This window comes from Echeneis naucrates, chromosome 13 (genome assembly GCF_900963305.1).
Source record: "Echeneis naucrates chromosome 13, fEcheNa1.1, whole genome shotgun sequence".
Lineage (NCBI taxonomy): Eukaryota > Metazoa > Chordata > Actinopteri > Carangiformes > Echeneidae > Echeneis > Echeneis naucrates.
Window position 1 is genome coordinate 10,010,705 of NC_042523.1, and position 21,473 is coordinate 10,032,177.

Sequence of the window (21,473 nt, forward strand, 5' to 3'; positions counted from 1 at the left end):
TTTGAAACTGTTTTAAAGAGGAAATAATGACAGATCATTTCTTTGCCACCTTTGGGAAAAGTCTTATTCCTGGGCCAGTCTGCTCTTCTCTGTGCCAAAGCCCACTCAGACACCCAATAAACTGATGTCTGAAATGTAATGGAATAAAAGATGAACCCTCACCAGATGTAAGGAATAATTCGCACATTTATTTTGTTTACAGGGGAAGGTGATCTCTCTCTCTCTCTCTCAGCGTGCGTGCACATATGTGCATGTGTACGTACGTGCATGCATGTTTTGACTTAGTATGCAAACGCACTACATATGCTCATTCGAGCTGTCTACCCGCAGTGTATCACTGGCAACTGTGCAAGAGCAGTGCTGCTGCGCCTGTACCCACCTTGCTGACCTGCTTGTCATTTTGTTTCCTACGAGACCATTCAGCTACCTCTGCTATTATTAGACTCCAGATGTAAAAAATCTCACTGGCAGCACGGTGGTTTGAGCAGACAACCTACTGTGGAGTTTACTGCAGCCTCCCTATTAGGCTGCCAGGGGAGAAAGGAGCAATACAGACTGTCAATGCCCTTAGTCTGGTCCTTTCTCTCTGTATATTTACCAGGGTCAATAAAGTTCCATCAGACTAAACCCCATTAATTTGAAACATTAATCTTGAATTTACAATTGTTTAAGAAATCTTGAAATTCCATAATCCCTCCTTTTTTTTTCTCTGGTGGCACAATTCATTTTAATGTGTGTATGAAAACAAGTGCAAGCACAGTTTAAGTAACTCAAGCTGACTGTGCCACTGAGTTATGGCTGTATTACTGTCTGTGGTTTGATGTTCTTTGTTTGTTTCCTAAAACAAATAAATATTTTACATGTTAAAAACCTTCTCTTAAGTATATGGGTTTAATTCTGCTATTCATCTCACAGCATGAATATTTAAAGGACAATAATAAAAGGCCATTCTGAGCTACATCTTCAAGTATATTCAACATTGGCAACTGTTTTGGAAAAGTAAAATTTTCCCATGTAAAAGTTGTTTTCATAGGATTAAATTCATCATTTTTTGGATTTATTTGGGTTTGTTTCTTATATTTGAAGTATCCTTGACCAAAAATGAAACTATATTCAAGGCCCACACAGAGCACAGCAGTTAGCCCTTAAAACATTTAAGAGGGATTCAGGGAAAGTTTACAAAGTTTTTCTAAAAACTTGGGATCCATGAACCATTTCCCAAATGGCAATTTATAGACCTGTCTCCTATTTTGAACTCTCAGCCATGACAGAGAATGCTAGGAAAGAGAATCTGTACCTTTTCTGGAAAACTTAACTCTCTTGAATAAGCAGAGAAGTAGTTGAAGTAATAATCTGACTGCCCACACATGTTTTGCATATATTTACACAGGTTTGCTTCATTTGGTGAGGTCGTGATTCATCTGTGGTAAAGTGATAAAGAGCTGAGATACTCACCAAGGCCCCTCAGTACACAGAGACAAATACTCATGACAAAACAACACTGAGATCATCATACTACCCATCAATATTAGCTGATAATTAATTATAAGGAACTTTTTTTTTGTGTAAACTTTCATAAATACAATGATCACCTAGCAATTGTTGCCAACAATAATTGTGGTAAACTTAAAAAAGATCAAGGATAGAATGTATTGGAGATAAGTCCCGATTAAACGAACGTTTCTTTAAAAACATTATTAGAGAAAGTGAGCTGTTGTTCATTAATATAAAATTAAAACTGAGACAATAACATTGCACAGATTGCACTGTATGTTCAGCTGTTTTATTTAGTAATCTCTATGTTTATTATCCACCTACATCAACAGATGCCAAAATGTCATGGTTTTATTCTTTTAATGTATTCTAAATATTAATATGCTTATGGGAAATATGATTGTTAACAACATATTATTAGCTGCCAATGGCCTATAACATCAGAGTGAACCAGAGCTCTCTTACATTTAATTATTGTTTTGGAGTCCAAGAAGTGTACTTGCCAATATTTCAGCACATCTTAGTGTTGATACCGCAGACTTTTAATAGCATATTAAGTTGCTCTTATATTTGAAAGGATCCCATCCCAGCATGCACTGTGAAAGGCAGCAAATAGCTTTCAAAAGCATCAGGGTTATGTTCCAAGTCTGTTTTGCTCAAATCCATTCACGTGTTTGTGTGAGTGTGACAGCGAATTTGGAGCTCCTTTAGGAAAGACCACACCACCAAGACATCATGCAAACATGATGGGTAACAAACAAAAAGAAAAAGCTCAACAAATGAGTGGAGTAAAATAAGCAATGCACCTTTCCACAGAGTGAACACATTGAAACGGATAAGAGCATCTCTTCCTCAGGTAACTGAGAACGTCAAAACAGGACGTGATCACACTGTGTTGGCAAGAACAGCCAGTCGACAGTTACATAGAGATGGCTATTATAGTTTATTTACTTCACGATGGCTGCAACTGTTCATTATATAAATGCATACAAATGCATAAATGCAATGCAAGATAAATGCATTTTAGCATTAATTGCCACAAAAGCCGCTGGCAGTGGTCAACAGAGCTGTAGAGAGGGGCTCAACCCAGCTGAACGCTGGCAGGACGTTTCTTACTGATGTGTTAGACAGCACTCTCCATCATCAACATCAGAAGAACAGATGCGGGAATAGTGTGTATGTCATCAGTAAAGTTTTAGAGACTTGTAGAAGAAATGCTAAATTTGTTGCATTTTCTTTTCTGTCTACTGTCCATTACATGAGCTTTGACTAAAAATGGGAAGTCTGTTTTAAGAGAATAGCAGTAAGTTCAAAGCTACTGTGTTATGGGGTCAGAGTAAAACACAGTGGGTTGTTGGATCCCTGTCATAGCTTGACTTGATTGATCGTTAATAACCTAATTAGATGAAGATTGTGCTTGGGTAGCCTGGAATTTTAACTATTGACTCAAGAGGATGCAAACTTTAAAATATCGAAAGGTTGGAAAAGCCATAATTATTTCTAGACCAATTTTTCAGTTGACTGTTGAAAGTTACCGCTGATTAAATTCAATCACATCAGTAGGGAAATAATGAAGCATGCAAATTTGCAAATTGGATTAGCCCACCTGATGATGGCATGCAACTGTGAAAACTTCAGCTGTTGCCAGTTTTGGGGGTGGGGGGGTTTGGTTTTGGTTTTTTCTGTCTGACAGGCTTGTTGACCATCCACACACTTGCCAAGCAAATGCATAAATGCATGACAAGCAACACTAATGCAGTTTATGAGAGCTTGTTACCAGCCGTCACAGGGTGGTTGGTACAGTTTTCACCGTGTGTGACCCTGGCAGGTGTTGGTTATTATGTGTGTACAAAATATTTGTAGTGCAATTGGGTCACACTCCTGTAAGATACAAGCTTAAAACCTTGAAACCTTACATTTTACTGTTGAAATCTGAATGCTGAACCAATAATGTTGTTATGATATGTGAGTACTTGTGAGTCTGATTGTCAACATGTTGACCTGGCTGGTCCCATTGCAAAATGGTCTGGTTTTTTTCTTTCATGAGCGTCATTGCACTCAGAACCAGGGGCGTTGCTAGGCCTGAAGCTTTGGGGTGGCACAGCCCCCCCTCAGTGAGGTGTTGTAGCCTGTCTTGGGTCATTGTGGACCTAAGCCACGTATGCAGCCACCTCAAAACACTGAATGATCTCTCACAGCTACAGCTACTGATTGGTATTGTGAGAGCGATCTGAAGGATGTGAGTAAGGGATGGAAACATCACTGGATCAACTGAATGAATGTCATGTAATTGGAGCGCCTCTCTTTGGCAATTTACGTAGTTTTTTGCTACAAGAACGTCTTCTGATTTCAGCTCAACCTCTGGTTATCTGACTGTGGATCACAGGCCTGAACACCCTCTAGAATTTGCATGTTTAGAGACGAGAAGCGCTGGTCCATGTCTGCAACTTTTCTGAATCACTGAATCACTTACTGCTCCACAGCTAAACTCCACTACATAATCTTCCATGCGTTTCTGCTTCTGCCTATGTCATCTCTTGTGACAGCGCCCAGCCGCTGGGTGCTGTCACAAGAGCTGTCCACTACTCCTAGATACGTCAGTCATACAGGGGTACAGATATTATTCTGCGACTGAAAAATAGACTCATTCATGAAATTTCATTGAGAATTTTACAGGGGGGGGCACGACGCATGTTTACTGGGGCACAAGGGAATAAAAAGAACATCCCAGAACAGAACAGAACAGAACAGAATGCTCAGAACATCCGTAAAGTAAAGCATCATGTGTTTTTACAACTGTTCTCTTCTTGTCATCAACAGGAAAAATGGCATTTCACTTCATTCCCCCACCTGTCTTGTCCTTGAGAAAAGTGTTTAACAGCATTCTGGCTCAGTGAGGATGGAATAGAGGCACTAAAGTTATGCTTAATTATCTATACAGACATTCAAGGAAAAACTCAGCTATTAAATACACATATCCAAGCTATTCAAAAACAGGCCACGGGCAATGTTCTGTATAGCTTTGGTTTAAAAGAAAAAAAAGTATTTCAGTGTTTTAATACAAACTTCAGTATCATCACTCCTCTAAAGGTGTCAGGGATCATGGATAGAGATGCTGTCATTGATCTGTGTTCTTACCTAATGGCCTTGCATCAGGGTAAAAACTTCAGACTTGGACGGCTCTGTCTTGGTGACTTTGGGAATATCTGAAACACTATATTTGCAGCTGAGCTCTGATGCCATATTTGACACCTTCCAGGCATGAATGATTGAAATGTACGAATGTGTAGAAGTAGTGTTGCATGAAAACTGGTGAGTTCACTTTCCCTGAATAAAACAGAAAAACATCAGAATCACGGCACCATACAGACATACTCTTTCAAACACAAATTTGCATAGGAAAAAAAACTGTGTTACTACAGTAAGATGTCACCAATGACAGAAGCCCATTGCTTTCTTTTGCTTCTTTCTCTCTCACTTTGTTTCATTTACTCATGTTAGCATGCTAACCTGCTAGCTGCATACTGGTTGGCCGGCTTGTCAGCATCATATTGTACCAGATAAGTCATTAGCCAGACAGCTGCTGATGTTAACCATGGCTATTGGCAATACCAAAATGTACCAATTGATCTTTTAACTACAGCAGACCTAAGTTTTGAATGCATTTTTAAATAGAAAAATACTTTTTCAAACTGATGGGCTCAAGGGTGAAGCTGAATACCTGCAAGCTCCTGCACAAACCTTAAATCAGCAGTTGTTCAAACAGTCTTTGGAAGCCTCCTCGTAAAAGTCATCCCACGTTATTTTCACCAGCAGATAAGTCTTATCTGTGATGGATTGGCCCTGTGTGTGCTAATGAGATGGTTCAGAGACGGAAGTTTTTCATTCTCTTTGTCTTGCTGCAGCATCTCCAAGCTGTGAGGCACTGGGGCAACAAGTCCCTCTTTCATGGCGGCATCAGAAGAAATTCCTGTCAAAATCCAAAATGGATGTAATCTACAGAGGACAGACAGAAAGATTAATCTGCTTTCATGCCTACTCTGCTACACCAGGACAATAATGGAACTGAGTGAGATGCTATTTTTATACAACGTATCAGCTACTTAACCTGCTATAAATACTGATACAGTCAATTTGCACTAAATCCACAATGTGTGTGTGTGTGTCAGGCTGGCATGGGTGTGACAATATGTATATGCAGTTTCTCTCCAGACTTGCATTTACACCACACACAAGCTCTGGTTTTTATGACCAAGATTAAAATCGGTCGGTAATTTCTCACACATATTGAGCTGTAAGCTGAAGAGCTAATTAACCAGAGCTGTTGTGGAGTTCACAGGCTCCTCTGACATCTTAATTAGATCTTAATGACATTTCAGCTGGAATGGCTGAACTGGGTATCCTGAGATGAGGCAAAACCAGTGCTAATATACTGAGGGAAAGCAACTCACTCTGCGCTGCAGACAGGAAAGGGGGGAAGGTCGGATAGCTGAGTAGATGCAAAGGGGCATAAATGAGAATGAGAAGGGTCTGAGGATCATTTGTGCTTTAAATGTGCCTTGTGGTTGTGTTGTATTCCCCATGTGGGATAGTGTGTGTTAGCCAATGGACTTGTTTATACACTTCAAATTCTCTCACTCTTCCTCTAACATCCCTTCATTCTGGCCTCTTCCTTCCCTCTTTTCCTCTGTCCCAGTGGGATACGGGACTATACATTGCACAGTAATTACTCTGCCAATGTCCCAGAAGCATTACAGTACATGTCTCATATGGACCTAATCAGATTCCTAGCATGTATTACCATGAAATTTCAGTTTGCTCTCTCTAGAAATAACTGGACTGCACTGTCAACGGAGAGAGTGTGATCATGGTATTCCTGGCAGATAGAGGGCTGATTAACCATAACCTTCCAGAGTGCTTTGTAGATGGTTTTGCACGACCTGCAGTGGATTGCAGGGAGTAGAAAAGCCTCTCTTGTGTTTTGGTGGGCAGGCTGTGTATTTTTAGCTGAAAGGTCGATGCACGTTTATGCAACTCCAAACAAAGTCAGCAGACGGCAATGACAGAACTCAGTGAATGGGTCCACAGCCCTCAAACTACCCATGTGATTTAACCTTCTTTCTTTTTTTTTTTTGTGAAAATCATAATAGCCTTCTTCCATGTGCATGTGCATGCAATACAAACAGACACTCTTAGGCAAAATCAAGACCTTGACAAGACAGAGGGTAATTGATTAAAATCTTCGAAGGCAAATATTTATTTACCAGATGAACTGCGGTCTATGTTTTCCTGGGCTCAGCTGGTCCACTGCCCTTCACTTGAGAGCAGCATTAGAGGGACAGGGAAATGGGAAGAGATAGAGAGAGGCAACTTAGAAACCTAGGGACAATGACGAGAAACACAGAAAGAGTGCAAAGCATAGATTACATCAGAGAAAAGAGACAGGAAAAGCTAAATAGGAGTTCTGTATGAAGCCTCATTTCGAGGGAATAAACAGAGAGTGGATGTGGGTTGAAAGATTTGGCAGCAGGAAGTGTATTACTAAGAATCTGCTGCTTGCTACAGATGCTGGTCTGTCTTCAGCCATGTCTATGTATTACTTCTCCAAGCCCTCTATCTCCTCTTTAAACTACCCCTTCTGTTTAGCCTACATCTGTCAGACATATCTCAGAAGAACTTCCACCATTTACAACCACCATCTCATCTACCCCACTTTGTATCTCCTCTCTGTTACTCTCAGTCTTTATCCATTTTATTTAGCCTTTATGGGTTTACTTAGCATTTTATCTGCCCATAAAGGGTGATAAAGAAAGCTTGTTTTTCTATAGTGTGATTGGCAATTAATTTCAGCAGATCTGGGCCCACAGATGCCTGTATAATGTGATGGTGTTGCTCTCAAAAAAGCCATCATTTTTATTTTATTTTATTTTTTAATTTGTCCCCCCGCCACAACAGCCACAAAGTGGAACATTAAGCCTGCATGGTCTGTGCTGTGCTCTGACAAGCTACTTGTGCCATAAGGCGTCTCCTCTGAATAGTTAACTCTCATCCTGCAAATACTAACATTTACTTCGGCTGTTTCTCCTGTTTCCAGGCAGATGTGCTGTAAATCCAGGCCAGCACCAGACGAGCCAAGGTCCTTTTAAACTCTAACCTGTTAATGCATGCCAGTCCTAGCCCTCCTACTCTTTTGGTTTCCTGTGCAAGCCTCGTCCCTGTCGTCAGGCTGCCAGCTGACCTCTTATCCCCTCATCTTACTCTCATCATCTGGCAGTGCTTTAACTACCAGAAAGCTTTTGCTGCACTCAGGCCACTGGCTGCCAGTCATGAAGAAGTAGAGAGTAGCAGTGCAGTGTGTCACTGAGACACGGTGTGTGTCAGCCATCGACTGAGAAAGCAGTCAGGTATCATATAGTATATTTCATCAGTATCAACTGGACGGGGACTGATCTTATCCAACTCTCTCATAATTGCTCCATGCCTGGCATGGTATGCGTATTGATCTCTATGGTAACAAACAGCAGGAGGTGAATATGCTCTGTGCCTGTAGTGATTAGTGTGTCTGTGTGCAAATATTACATTCCAGGTTCACAGAGGCAGATACCATTGTGATGGGAGACGTGACGTACGGGGCCTGCTGTGTGGATGACTTCACTGCCCGAGCCCTAGGAGCTGATTTTATGGTACACTATGGACACAGTTGTCTCAGTGAGTCCCTTCAGATCCCTGGAAGCGTGTTTGTCTGTTTCTTTTTGTCTTCACTTCATTCAGACTGTAACACACAAGAAACGGGTAAGAAGTGAGTAGTGAAGACTCCCTACCACTTAGAGCAGGTTGCCTAAAAAGAGGTCAGGTCCTGTGGACAGACAGGAAGACAGACAGACAGGCGGTATCGATCACCAGGAAACACAACTAGTTAGTGCAGCATGCTCAACTCTAGTTCGGAAGGCATATGAGACCTTTGGAGCCTGACATCACATTTATCCAGCAGATCAATGGGGAACATGCATTAGAGTAGTCCTTTAAATAACCCCGAGTCACTCTTGAGGACCTTCATCCTCACATTCTGTCTCTTGCAGAACATGGGAGGAAATGTTAAATCAATAGTTTTGATATATCCCTGCCAGAACAACCTCACTTCTCCCAAATACCAGGAATGACCAACAGAATTTTAATACAACCTAAAGCTCCCTTACTGTTACTTTGTGTTTGTCTTTCTGTGTGTACATTTGTTTTTTGTCGAGTGGCCTGTGAATGTACAAAGTCTATGTCTTGAATAGAGACTTGGACGCATGAAAGGTCAAAAGAACCCAATGAAGGCACAAGTTAAATTTTCTGAATAAATTGACTAATTAATTGAATGTCAAAGAAATGTGATGGACACCTGATTTCCAAATAATCTTCAATGTAAAAGTGCTAATATGTATGTGCTCCTGGCCTTCATCACTTAATCATGAGAACGTAATCTGCACTACTTGCCAAGATGTCAGACACCTGTGAGAGATTAAAGCCTTTATGTTCTGACTGAGTCATAGAGAAACATTCTCTCTTATGCACTTTTATTTCCCTTTAATTTCCCCTGCAGTATCTCCTTTTGAATATCTTTTGTCACCTCCATCTAGTGCAGGACAATATGAGCAACATCATCAAACCATGTTTTCAAGTTATAACGATATTTACTGATAGCAAGGACTGGAAGTTATTTAACCACATCAAGGTGTTTATCACTAAATGTCTGAGTAGTCAACGAATAAAGAAAAAAGGGGCATTTGAGGGGAAAAGAGAAAAAGAAAGCAAACCATTTTTTATTATTATTTTGTTTTTTCAAATATTTTTGCTGACTATATTGTGATTATTTCTATCACTAAAAGAAGCATGAGGAAAAATACTGCCAAGACTTAACTGCCTCGTTGAGATAATACCAAGACTGGACCTTCTTCCACATCACAAGCTGATTCTGGCAATTTTGATGGCATGACTCAAGGGCTTTGTCAAGTAATACTTACCCTAGGTCCATTTTTAGTTGAGGCATGTGTTATTGATATTAGCTAACATGAGACTTGGGTTTAAATAACAGGTCAGTTAGCAGTTAATCTTTTCCAGATATTTATTCCTATACATTTAGTGTGGACACAATTGTTTTTTGGACTCACATGTTTAAACAAACAGCAACAAAGAACAATGCTCCTTCTTTATAATTAAGGCTAAGACACTGAGCAAGGTTATGGAAGTCATGATACAATGGACTGCTGGCCTGTCCAGTGGTTTTATTCATTTCTGTTACACACTAAGGTCACTCAGCAGAGCGAGCTCCAGCACCCCCCGTGACCCAGCAACATAAAAGCGGTAGAAGATGGATGGATGGAAAGTTAGATAAGCAGGGAAGGTATCATGGGTTAAACACATGAACAATTATTTCCTAACTTCCACCTCACCTGGCTCCACAAACACAACACAGAATGGAACTTGGCCGTTGATATTGATTTGTAAGCACATCAGAAGACAACTGTGTCGAACCGTTTGTTAGGCCCACTTGATACTATTATGCCTATGTGTGTGTTTACATGGGAACTGATAGGCAGCTCTGCTGAGTGACCTTATTGTTGTAACAGAGATGAATAAAACCACTGATGTTGCAAGTGAGTCCTGTCCTGTGTCTCTAATTGCACTGTCTAAGTGCTCTCAGGCTACCATGCTAATGTGAACACAGATCGATGTCACTTTTCCTCTGCCCTTTGCATTTTCAGAGAGCCTATAAACAAGCAGCAGACAGCTGTTAGTCTCAGTCTGGACTTTGCTCAACTCTTCAAGCTTTTCCAATCCTTATCATATAGTTAACTCCTCAGTGTCTCACTCAGCTTGTGGCTCACAGCAAAAGCCCACAGTTTAAATTCCTTATCCATCCCTATCCTTTAGCTCTCTGCTGAGATGTGAGCCCATTCATCACTTCCCCTGCCAGTTAATTGACAACCCACCCCCCGACGCTCTCACACACAGTATCCTATTACCTTTTCCACTCCTCTTTTCCATCCCCTTCCTTTTGGAATTTATATTGTTCATTATGAAATTGCCTACCTCCAAGCCCAAATTGAATTTTAGTGTGTTTTAAAACACATTTTCATTGGAATTTTTTATTCCTATTCCACACATTTCTCACTCCCGTTTCCATCCCATCTGCCATCAACACTGTGTAAAGATATGCATCTCCCAGTTTCTCCCAGTACGCCCTTTGCTATTTACACCCCAGTTTTCTGCTGCCTTGTCGTGCTGTGCTCCTCTTCCTCTCTCCTGCTCACACACAGTGTTGCTTGAATCAAAGCCATCAAGTGAGCTGCATTTGCTCATTAGATATTTTCACCGTAATGGCCCATTTGCTTAATCATAACCAAAAAAAGGCCCCTTGCTCCCGATCTGCAAATTAAATGTAGCACTACAGAAAGAATAATTGCACTGATCAATGCAAATGATAATTATTTTTTCTTATCCGTGACCTTTCGCTATCCTTTCTTTGACTCTTGTCTACATTTTTAGCATCTATCTCAGCACCTCGCTGAGTGAGTCTCCGAGGGCCACGTGCGTAGTAAATGGCCTGTGAAATTAATGGCATTAATAGTAATCATGTGTCCTTCTTCTTCCCTAAATAATTAAGGTCTTCGCATGAGTTGCTGGTATGTGCTGGGGACTCACACTGAATGAGTTTCAGTTTTATCACACGGGTTCATCCTGCGAGCTATATATGTTTGTACCATGTTCCTGTGAAGCTGTATGACTGAATGCTTAAAGCACCATCAATAGTATATGTACCTCAGGCTTACCTGACATAACTGAGTGAATTATTCATCTGTCATGCTTTGTCTTTGTTTCCCTGCAGTCCCCATCGACTCCACTGCAGGTATTAAGATGCTGTATGTGTTTGTGGATATCCAGATGGACAATGCACACTTCCTGGACACGGTCAAGTTCAACTTTCCCCCAGGACAGTCTCTGGCACTTGTCAGCACTATTCAGTTTGTTGCAGCACTGCAGGTGATTGAGCAGCAGCTCTGTTTAGAGTTTATGTATATGTCTATTTTTGTTCAGACAGCCAATGTAGAGTGTCTCAGCATCCTCAGCTGAATAATTATTGCCACTTTATGTGTTTTTTTTTTTTCTTTTTTTAATGTATTTTTCTATATACACCATAGAAACACACTCACATATATTTATGTGTATTTGTACAGTTCACCTTTTCTGCTTCTTGGCTTTTATGAACAGGTTCATGCTCTACAGTTAAGCTCAGTTGAAGAGTCGGTTTTTAAAAATCCGCCAGCAGTTATTTTGGATTTGAAAGGCGGAATGAACTCGGAAGACTTCTCGGTTCAGTGTTGTGCTCAGCTCTGCTCTTTACGTAAGAAGTGGTAGCAGCCATAGCATTAAATTTGCACTGTATTTTATTTATTTATTTATTTATTTTCAGGCTCTGTTCCATAATGTCTTTCAAAGCTCTCATTTGTTGCGTTGAAGCGACACCACCACTCTGGGTCTTCACTAATGTAACTGTTGTTATTTTTAAACCTCACTTTACCCATGTCAGTCATATGCTATGTTGGCGCGTTGGAGTGCATTCATATGTGTATATGTATTCGCGTTTGCAATTGTGTATTGTATCCACCTCACTCATGTCTTAGGTGTGTGGGTTTGTTTAGGTCACTTAGTCTGGGTGTGGGAGAAGCTGGTATTTCTTTTGTATTCCTAGTGGACTGCCTTAAATTAGCTTTAAATCCTTCCATTTGTCCTTCCCCCTCCAAGCACAACTTTTTTTTTTTTTTGTTTCTTTGTAATTGTTTGGTCTTTCATCTTAGAGATGTTTGAAAGAAGGTTTCTTTTTTTTTTTTTTTCAATTCCAGAAAATATTTCCCTAATTTTTGTGTTGATGTGCCTTTTATTTCCATCTTTTCATTACTTATTTAAATTCCAACAGGAATTAAATCAGATATTGGTGAATATGCAAGTCCCTTCAGGATCACTTGAGCTTCACCACCAAGTTTAATATTTCCTGCCCTTCGTTAGAATTTCTGCCATGGCCCTCTCTTGAGTATTTATCTTTTGGCTTCTTCACCCTGTTTTTTTGTTCCACATACATATTCAATATCTTCTGTCTCAGTTACATTTCAATTGCCTCTGTTTCAATTGCTATCCATTCCTTGTAAGGAGGAAGGAGGAGAGCCAATGGAAGCAAAAAATTTAGAAAATTAACTCAATGTATGGACACATTTAAAGACAAAAATTACTTGCACCAACCATCTTCACCTCTTCTACTGCTTTTACTCCACTGGTGTGCATAAATTATAAATAGCAATAAGTGTAGAGTTACTTTACAACATTACCAAACTTGGGGTCTTTTTAATGCACAGGAGAAGGTTAAAGGTGAGCTGTTAAAATCCTGTACATCTCCAACAATCTTTCCTTCTCACTTTCTCTATGCTGCAGGCTGTGAGTGCAGCCCTCAAGCCAGAGTATGATGTGTTAGTTCCACAATGTCGACCCCTATCACCAGGAGAAATTTTGGGCTGTACCTCCCCTCACTTGGACCGAAATGTCAACGCGATAATGTAAGAAATCTTCCTATTCATCTCCTTTCACCTATCTCCCACTTCATACTTTCAACCCAAGCCCTGTCCCTTCTTCCTTTTAGTTAGAAGAGATATCTAGATATCCAAAGACATACAGCCTTGACTCATCCAGTCACCCCTCCACCCTCCCAGTCAGTTACAATAACTGTCACTGCCATGACAACCCACGTGACATAAGGAAGGATCAGTCCAGGCATGCATATGTACATGCTAGCTGTGACAACCAGTCGTGTCTGTGTCCATCCCAACCAGGCTTCCTCCATATTCAGCTGGAACAGCCAGATGCTGATCCAGGATGGCAAGGCTAAATATACCTTCACACTGCTTTGCACAGTGTGAAGGTATCTCACCATGGACTGTGGCACTTACATAGTGAGAAGTGAGAAATGGCAACATGTCACTGTTTATCTGTAAATTAGTTTCAGCTCACAGCCAAAAAGATGTTTAGTCCAGTCAGTTGCTGCTTGTGTCTTAACACAGCAGCTCCTCTGTGTTTTGACATCAACATAAAACCCTGTGCATGTGAGATTTGTCAAAGTCTTATCTCACTGTGCTGCAGGAAAGAGAGCACACTGTCAAAGTAACAGGTCCGTGCAACAAACACCTCCGCAACCTCTTTGTGTCTGTACGTCTCTTACAGCTCTGCAGTCAAGAGAATCAAATGCTTTGCGGTGCATAGCCACTTGAAGCAATTCCCGGGTTTAATTATGTCTCCTTGTGTCAGCTTGGTGTATCTGATCCCCACACATTAGGTGATAGTCCATTAAAATGTCTGCATGAGACAAATTGTGCATATGTAAACACCATTTCTTGTAGGAAACGGAAGTCACGGGTATGCATGTGTCTAAGTGTTTGTGCAAGTCTGTACATGTGAAGGAAGTGCAGGGGTTGGGGTACACTTCACCCGCTAATCCAGTGTGTGTTGTCTTTGATGTGTGACTCAGGGTGTAGAGGGATGTGATGGGAGACAAAATCGATTAGCCTGCCTGAAAGTTGGTGCGCTTTTCTTTCCCCCTCCCTCTGCCTCTTTGTGACGCAATCCACCATCTACAACAAAAGGAGCAAAGAACCACCTCTGTTTTACCTGTGAATGAGGATTTAGTTTTAATAGTACATAAATGAATACCTAATATTGGGTTAAATTACATTCATTATGAATTAGTCAGTGCTCTAAAATGTTGCATGTAGGACTTGTAATAGCATTTTGCCTTGCACAGAGACACATACATTTACAAATAAAGCTCTGGCTCGATATATCTCCAGGTGGTATATATGGCAAACCACCCACAGCTTGTTTGAGCTATTCTAAACACTGACCAATTAGTGCATTTAATTGCATGTCCTGTCTCAGTAGGTCTACTGAGGCTGTACAGCAGTGAGCAGGGTTACCGACCTGAACCCCCTCACACTAACAGCCGGAGTCTTCTCAGTCAGACCCTGACTCTGGGTTTATGTAAGTGTTCTGGCTGAACCTGTATTTTCAGGCGTGCCCATACCTCTGTGTACTTATGGTTTTTGAACTGTGCCTCTGCCCAGGCTCCGGTGAATCCCCAGGACTGGACCCTGGGTTAATTGGAAGGGCTTGCATTCTCTGTAAACAGCATGCTCCAATCATTGAGGTCATGTTCCTGAACAGCAGAGATGGGCAGGCCCCCTACTCCAGCCTCAGGCCTTCTGCCTGGTAACACTTTGGTCTATTGTTAAAAAGCCCCATAGAGGAATAAATTAAAAAAGAAAAAGAAAGGGAGTTGCCAGAGAAAAAATAATAGACTGGTATTTAATATGATTGTACATTGAAGACTGATTGCCTGGAGAAGCTGTCCTTGCCACAAGTTATGTTTCTTCATTTGTTTTCTGTACTATTAACACCGAAATGATGTTTTTCTATAGTTATCTGGGAGATGGAAGATTTCACCTCGAGTCAATCATGATAGCAAACCCTGATATCCCTGCCTACAGGTATTGTGAAATTAAATCCAATTTTTTGTCTGGAATTGTTTTCATGTCTCTATAACTTACATACTGACAGTCTGCTTTAGTAAGTTTTAGTATCATGACTAATTTTGATCCAAACAAATAAAGCATGTGGAATCTAGTATTTGATTGACAAAGGGAAAGTTGGAAAAATAAACAATTCATTTTGTAATTTTTAAAGATATGTGGATGCCTACCAAGATAAATGCGACATTTGTAATTGTTCACTTTATTATAAAGTCATGATAACATTGTGTGATTTTGTGTAAGTTCTATTTTGATGAAGTCTTGTTTGCATGCAAAGAGAAATTGTGCTGTTATAGACATGCGCCCTCACACACACATCACAGGTCTCTCTCATAAACAAGATTCTAATCTCTAGTGAACCCCTTGTACCGGAGAAAAGGAGATTAGATGCTCAAAAATACCTCTATTTTCCCAAGGATACATTGACTCCTGTCATACTCGATGGCATTCCATGATTGGATTTTCTCACCTTTTCTTGCATTTCTGCTGTCAGGATAGATATCTGCACAAAAGACAGTAACGTGTAATGTGTACACAAATCAAATCAAATCTAATTTATTTATATATCGCCAAATCATAACAAAGTTACATCAAGGCACTTTACACATAGAGCAGGTCTAGACCAAACTCTTTCTGGAGTGGTTAAAGAGACCACACAGATCCCTCCAAGAGCAAGCACTTGGTGACGGTGGCAAGAAAAGACCTACAAGAGGGAGAAATCTCGACCAGAACAAGGTTCAGGGAGGGCAGCCATCTGCCTCGGCTAGTTGGGTTGAAAGAGGGGGAGAGAGAGAGAATGAGAGAAAGGGAGAGATCGAGAAGCAGACACAGTGAGAGATTAGCAGTAGGAGAGAAGAAGTTACAATGGGAAGTGAGTGGTAGTGTGTAATGATCACTGAATGTAACTCATTCAGCAGGAATATGGAGCAGAGATGATTCAGCACCTATAGGACAAGGACAGGTGGGACAAACACAGACTGCGGGAAGAAACAAATAATGTTTTCATGTGTATGCATGGGGGAGAGAGAGAGGTGTTCAGTGCAACCCCCAGCAGTCTAGGCCTATAGCTGCACAACGTAAAGAAAAGAGTGATTAAGCCTTACATTTTTAACTCAAGCCTTTTCATAAAGGAGTGTTTTAAGCCTGATCTTCAAAGCTGCGACAGAGTCTGCACACCGCAGACAGATACTGGGAGTTGTTTTCATAGAAGAGGAGCCTGATAGCTGAAAGATCTGCCTCTCAGTTTACGCTTGGAAACTGTAGGAACCACAAGTAAGCCAACATACAGAGAGCAAAGTGAAGTCAATTATCCTACTGGGACAAAAAGGAACTATGAGCTCTCTGAGATATGATGGAGCGTGGTCATTAACAGCTTTGTACGTAAGGAGAAGGATTTTAAATTCTATTCTGAATTTTACTGGGAGCCAATTTGATCTCTTTTTCTACTTCCTGTTAATATTCGTGCAGCAGCATTTTGAATCAACTGAAGGCTTTTCAGAGAATTGTTGGGACATCCTGATAGTCATGAATTACAATAGTCTAGTCCAGAAGCAACAAATTCTTGGACTTGCTTTTCTGCATTGTCTTGAGACAGGTTGTTTCTGAGACTTGCTTCATGTGAAGGACAAAGGAAATGTCCTGATCAAAATAACAGGAGACCAAAGTAATGCCACCCAGAGCGATTAGATGGTCAGATAACGCTTCTCTAAGGTGCTTAGGGCTAAGTACAATGACTTCAGTTTTGTCTAAGTTGCAGGTCATCCATGGAAGTTTACCAAATGATGTCTGAATTAAATTTAGACACAGCATTTTCAGATAAACATCTGCTATAGCTGAATTTTTGATGCTTTTCAAACATTTATTGTAAACTCAAATGTTATTACGTAATGGTCGGAGAAAAGAGTTGTGGGGAAATATTATTAATTGGTCAATTTCAATGCCATATGTAAACACCAGATAAAAAGGTGTGACTGAAACAGTGAGTAGGTTCATTCACACACTAGGAAAAGCTGGTTGAGTCCAGCAATGACTTAAATGCAAAACTAACTCACTATAATGATTTTATCTGTACTAAGTATTAATTCTGATAGGAACTCAGAGAACTGTGATAGAAACTCTGTGTAATGACCAGGTGGATGATACACTGTAACTAGCAGAACTGTCCATCCATCCATCTTCTACCGCTTATCCGTTTCCGGGATATGGGGGTGCACTGGGCGAGGGCGTGACAATTTAGAGTCACCAATTAACCAAATAACCTAGACATGTTCAGCCCCGCAGTAATAAGCTGGAATGAAATATTGCAGACACCCCGCCTCCTCGACCTCTGGTATGAGGAATATGAAATTGAGCATGAGTGAGTGGGGGGGGGGGGGGGGGTGCAGAGTCATTGATACTAACATTCTCAATCTGCTGAAGCCAGATGTCAGGGATACAGAATAAATCCATAATATGATCATTGATCAGCTCATTCAACAGGGATTTGAATGATAGTGATCTAGATACTCATTTAATTTTTTGTTATATTTAGATCCAAATTAGATCCAATCTTCAATTAAGTTCACGTTTTTAACTCCTCTCTTGACCTTTGGCTCAATAGATCTGCCTGCTGGTTTGGACTTGGGAATTTCACATTTTAACTTCCTAGTAATTTCAGTCAGATTTCTAGATTTGAAAGTGCCCCCCTCCACAGTGGGATGGACACCATCTCTGCTAATCAGACCAGGTGTCCCCCAGAAAGTCTTTCAGTTATCTATGGAGCCCACATTGTCTTCTGGACATCACTTCGACAACCAGCCGTGAAATGACGGCATGACATCACTGGTCAGATGGGCAGGGGTCCAGAGAAAACTACCGTGTCCGATATCATTTTTGCAAAATTACACACCGACTCCACATTAAAGTTTGTGACCTCCAACTTACGTAGTCAGGTGTCGTTACTGCCAACGTGAATTGCCACTTTACCATATTTAGGCTTATCCGATCCGATTATACTAGAGTTGGTTTCTCAGCGGGTGTGTTTGAAACATGAACTGGTTGGTGGTGAACTGGAGACTGATTCCTACAGCTCGGGCTCTTGTTTGTGGTTGCCAACTCACTGAAAAAAAAATAAGAGATGCCTAGTTGGCAGGGCCAGCCAACTCTGTTGTTTTACTGACAATTTTTGATCCATCATGGAAATACAGTGCTAAATATGGGACAAATATTTTTGTTCCTAAATATGGGACGATTCCATTTTTCAAGGGGCAGTTAGCAAACCCTACTCATGTCTCAAACAGTCACCCAGCCGGCGGGGGGAGGAAACTCTCTGAGCTGATCTAGGAGCTGCTCTAGGTCGGCCCACACCAACTACAGGGGACACGCTAGCTATACTAGCATAAGTTGGATTAGCTACGGTGTGGAGCCGCGACTCCAAATCATTAACTCGCTCCTCCACATCTATCAAGAACCTGCTTTTAGGACATGTATCACTAAAGGAGACAGAGCAGGATGAGGAAGAAGGAGAAAGATGAGAGAAAGAAGGAGAGGTAGAGGCCATTGCTAATTGCTAAACTAAGTTAGCAGAGCTAAGGAATTGCCTGAGTGATTTAAAATGAGTGAAAACAAAATGGTTGACTAACTGAGAGTGGAGTGAACAGTAACTGAGTGAATTGCGAATTTAAACCACAGAAACCAACAGAGATAGGCAACAGGAATTCAAACAGCACCAGCGGTAATAAGAAATGACATGACACGGTTCCCGCCAGGAAGTCCACAGTCCACAGACACAACCAGCCAAACACACAGATAAGTCTTTCTATGGCTACATTCCTTTTACATCTGTATGTCTGTCTGTTTGTTTGTAGATATGACCCCTACAATAAGGTTTTCTCCAGGGAGTACTATGACCACGAGGCCATGCGTTCCTTAAGGCTCCAGGCTATAGACAAGGCGCGGTCAGCCCAGAGATGGGGCCTGATCTTGGGCACGCTGGGCCGGCAGGGCAACCCCAAAGTCCTGGAGGTGAGAGTCTGCACCACCCTACCTTTCAACATGTTTACGTATGTATGTCCTGTGGGCCCTTATGCAACAGTTTGTAATATTTTTCTTTGAGTTTCTTTGACAAGTGATGTGGTGACATGAAGTACTAATTAGACAAGTGTTCATCACACTGGGAGCTTGTTATTTCAGATTTGGATGATGCAGTCAAGCAGACATTGAATGTTCCCACCTTAATCCCAGTGTTGGCCTCGAGGTTGGCTGTACTGAAGTGTTGCTGCTAGGGATGTGCAGAATATCACTGTATAAATGAGAAATAATCAACCATAGATAAATACTGCCTGAGGAATACTGCACCAAAAGCTTGAATGAAAGCCTTTCAAAATTAAATTGAGAAATTTTAAATCAAATAAATCATCCAAAATTGCTTCCCATGTTGTCAGTCAGCCAAACTGAACACAGGCTGTTAAATCTAATAATTCTGTGAATCCCCTTATCTTGTGAAATTAAACAATTTGATTTCTTCACCTTTGTATAAAAAGTCAGACTTTAACCAACTGTGATAACATAACTTATGGTATAACTTTCAAGCATTCACTCACCTAAAAACATAACATTAAACAAACATAAAAACACCTTGATATTCTTAAATACCGTTTGTGGGTACACACTAACATTTTATAAGTTAATATAATTTCTGATATTTTGTTAGGTGTAAATCTCCTGTTCGTACATCACCAAAAGATATAGTTTGTCTTGATGTCAACCAGAGAGAGAAAAGTTTTACTTTAAGGTGGCAGAAACTGATGGATTAAGACAGGGGATTTGATGAAAAAGACCCACCAGCTTTCCCAAAGTGATCTGTCGAGACTAAGTGTAGCACTAGATAACCTCTCAAGTAAGTCGACAGGACTATCTTTGATAAGAGCACAGTTGTAGAAATGTCTCGTGGCACTCCCACAGATAGTGGATATTAGCATTAGTCATATCTTTGTCTCACCAAAAAGAGCATTAGCTGTGTTCTGTTTCTCTGAATAACACTTCACCAAAGCAACAGTAAAGCAGGCTATCAGTGTTCTTTGAACTGGCCAAACAATTTCATTTATTAATGCAGTGCACAAAGTCTGGCATCTAGTCATGTGCTCAAGGGGCATAGGGTCAGCCCAACAGACTTCCCAGGCGTCTGATCCACAGCAAGATGCCAAGTAAAGCTGGTGGCTATGCCCTGGAAAACTGGCTCCTGGAAAGAATGGCAGAATCTCTTCGGCTGTGCTCACACAGAAGGCCTAAGTGGCCCGAATCAGATTTTTTCCCCCCTTTGTGATCCAGATACTATACTACTACTATTAATGGCAGTGTGAATGGCACCGGTCGCATGGAATCAGAGCTTTCAAATCAGATTTGGGCCACTCTCATATGCCATTATAAATAAGATACAGATCTGATTTTTTTTTTAAATGAGACCTAACAGCCAAATGACCCATATCTCTACTCAGTGCAACTTTTATGTCACTCTAGATCAGGAGTCTGCAAACTTTAGCACTGAAAGAGCCATTTGGGCCCATTCCCAACAAAATTAAAACCCGCTCAGAGCCACACAACCTAAATTGAAGCTATTAAACTATTTTTTTAAACTTATGCTTTATGAGAGTGTGTTACCTTTATGAAACCTTTATCAATATCTGGGTTGTAAGATGACACTTTAAGCTTCATGCAGGATTGCAGGCTCTCATCCGTGAGCCGTGAGCGATGTTTGCTTTATATAAAGTTCATTGTGGAAAAAATCTGCTTGCACAGGTATGTGGATCCAAAGATCAACAGGACTCCAAAATTAAAGCTCGCCCTCCGGAGCCACAGCAGGGGCCTGAAAGAGCTGCATGTGGCTCCGGAGCCGCAGGTTGCCGACCCCTGCTCAAGATGGACAGTCGTCAAATTTGTACACAGCCATTAGTCACAATGCAAAAACAAACAGCAACAACAGAGGTAGTAAGTTGAGGGTTTGTGAAATATTAGACCTAACTGCACCTTAAACACTAACATCTTTTTCCCCTACCTTTCTAGGGTCATTCCCGTAAATATAATGTGAACATCTGCAAAAAAAACTTTCTGAATGGATTATTAAGGCTTGCAGTATGAACGTAACCTTTGACAAATGAAGTTGGGCTTGTCACCTCAACAAGTTTCCCCAACTCTGACGCTCTGGCTTGACTCTTTTCCAGTGATGCCTTCAGTTATAGATACTCGATGTGTGTTGGAGGACATTGTTTTCCCCCGAAAGAAAAAGTTGGTTATACCTTAAAACTGTCTCAAAGAGGGCAAAGCTCCGACTGGTATTCTGGTTTGACTGTTATCGAACCTCATTTTCAGAAGGATGTCCTTTCTGTTGAG

The 21,473-nt window shown here is 40.9% G+C and overlaps 1 protein-coding gene across 3 annotated transcripts in view; it reads left to right on the forward strand.

Moving 5' to 3' along the window:
- Nucleotides 1-21,473, forward strand: part of dph1 (diphthamide biosynthesis 1) — a 53,820-nt gene that overhangs the window by 22,093 nt on the left and 10,254 nt on the right. For all 3 annotated transcript variants that reach the window (XM_029518388.1, XM_029518389.1, XM_029518391.1), the window contains exons 4-8: nucleotides 8,081-8,202; nucleotides 11,366-11,520; nucleotides 12,964-13,085; nucleotides 14,997-15,065; nucleotides 18,953-19,109. In XM_029518388.1, coding sequence (XP_029374248.1) covers nucleotides 8,081-8,202; nucleotides 11,366-11,520; nucleotides 12,964-13,085; nucleotides 14,997-15,065; nucleotides 18,953-19,109 — 625 coding nt within the window. The remainder of the gene's footprint in view (nucleotides 1-8,080; nucleotides 8,203-11,365; nucleotides 11,521-12,963; nucleotides 13,086-14,996; nucleotides 15,066-18,952; nucleotides 19,110-21,473) is intronic.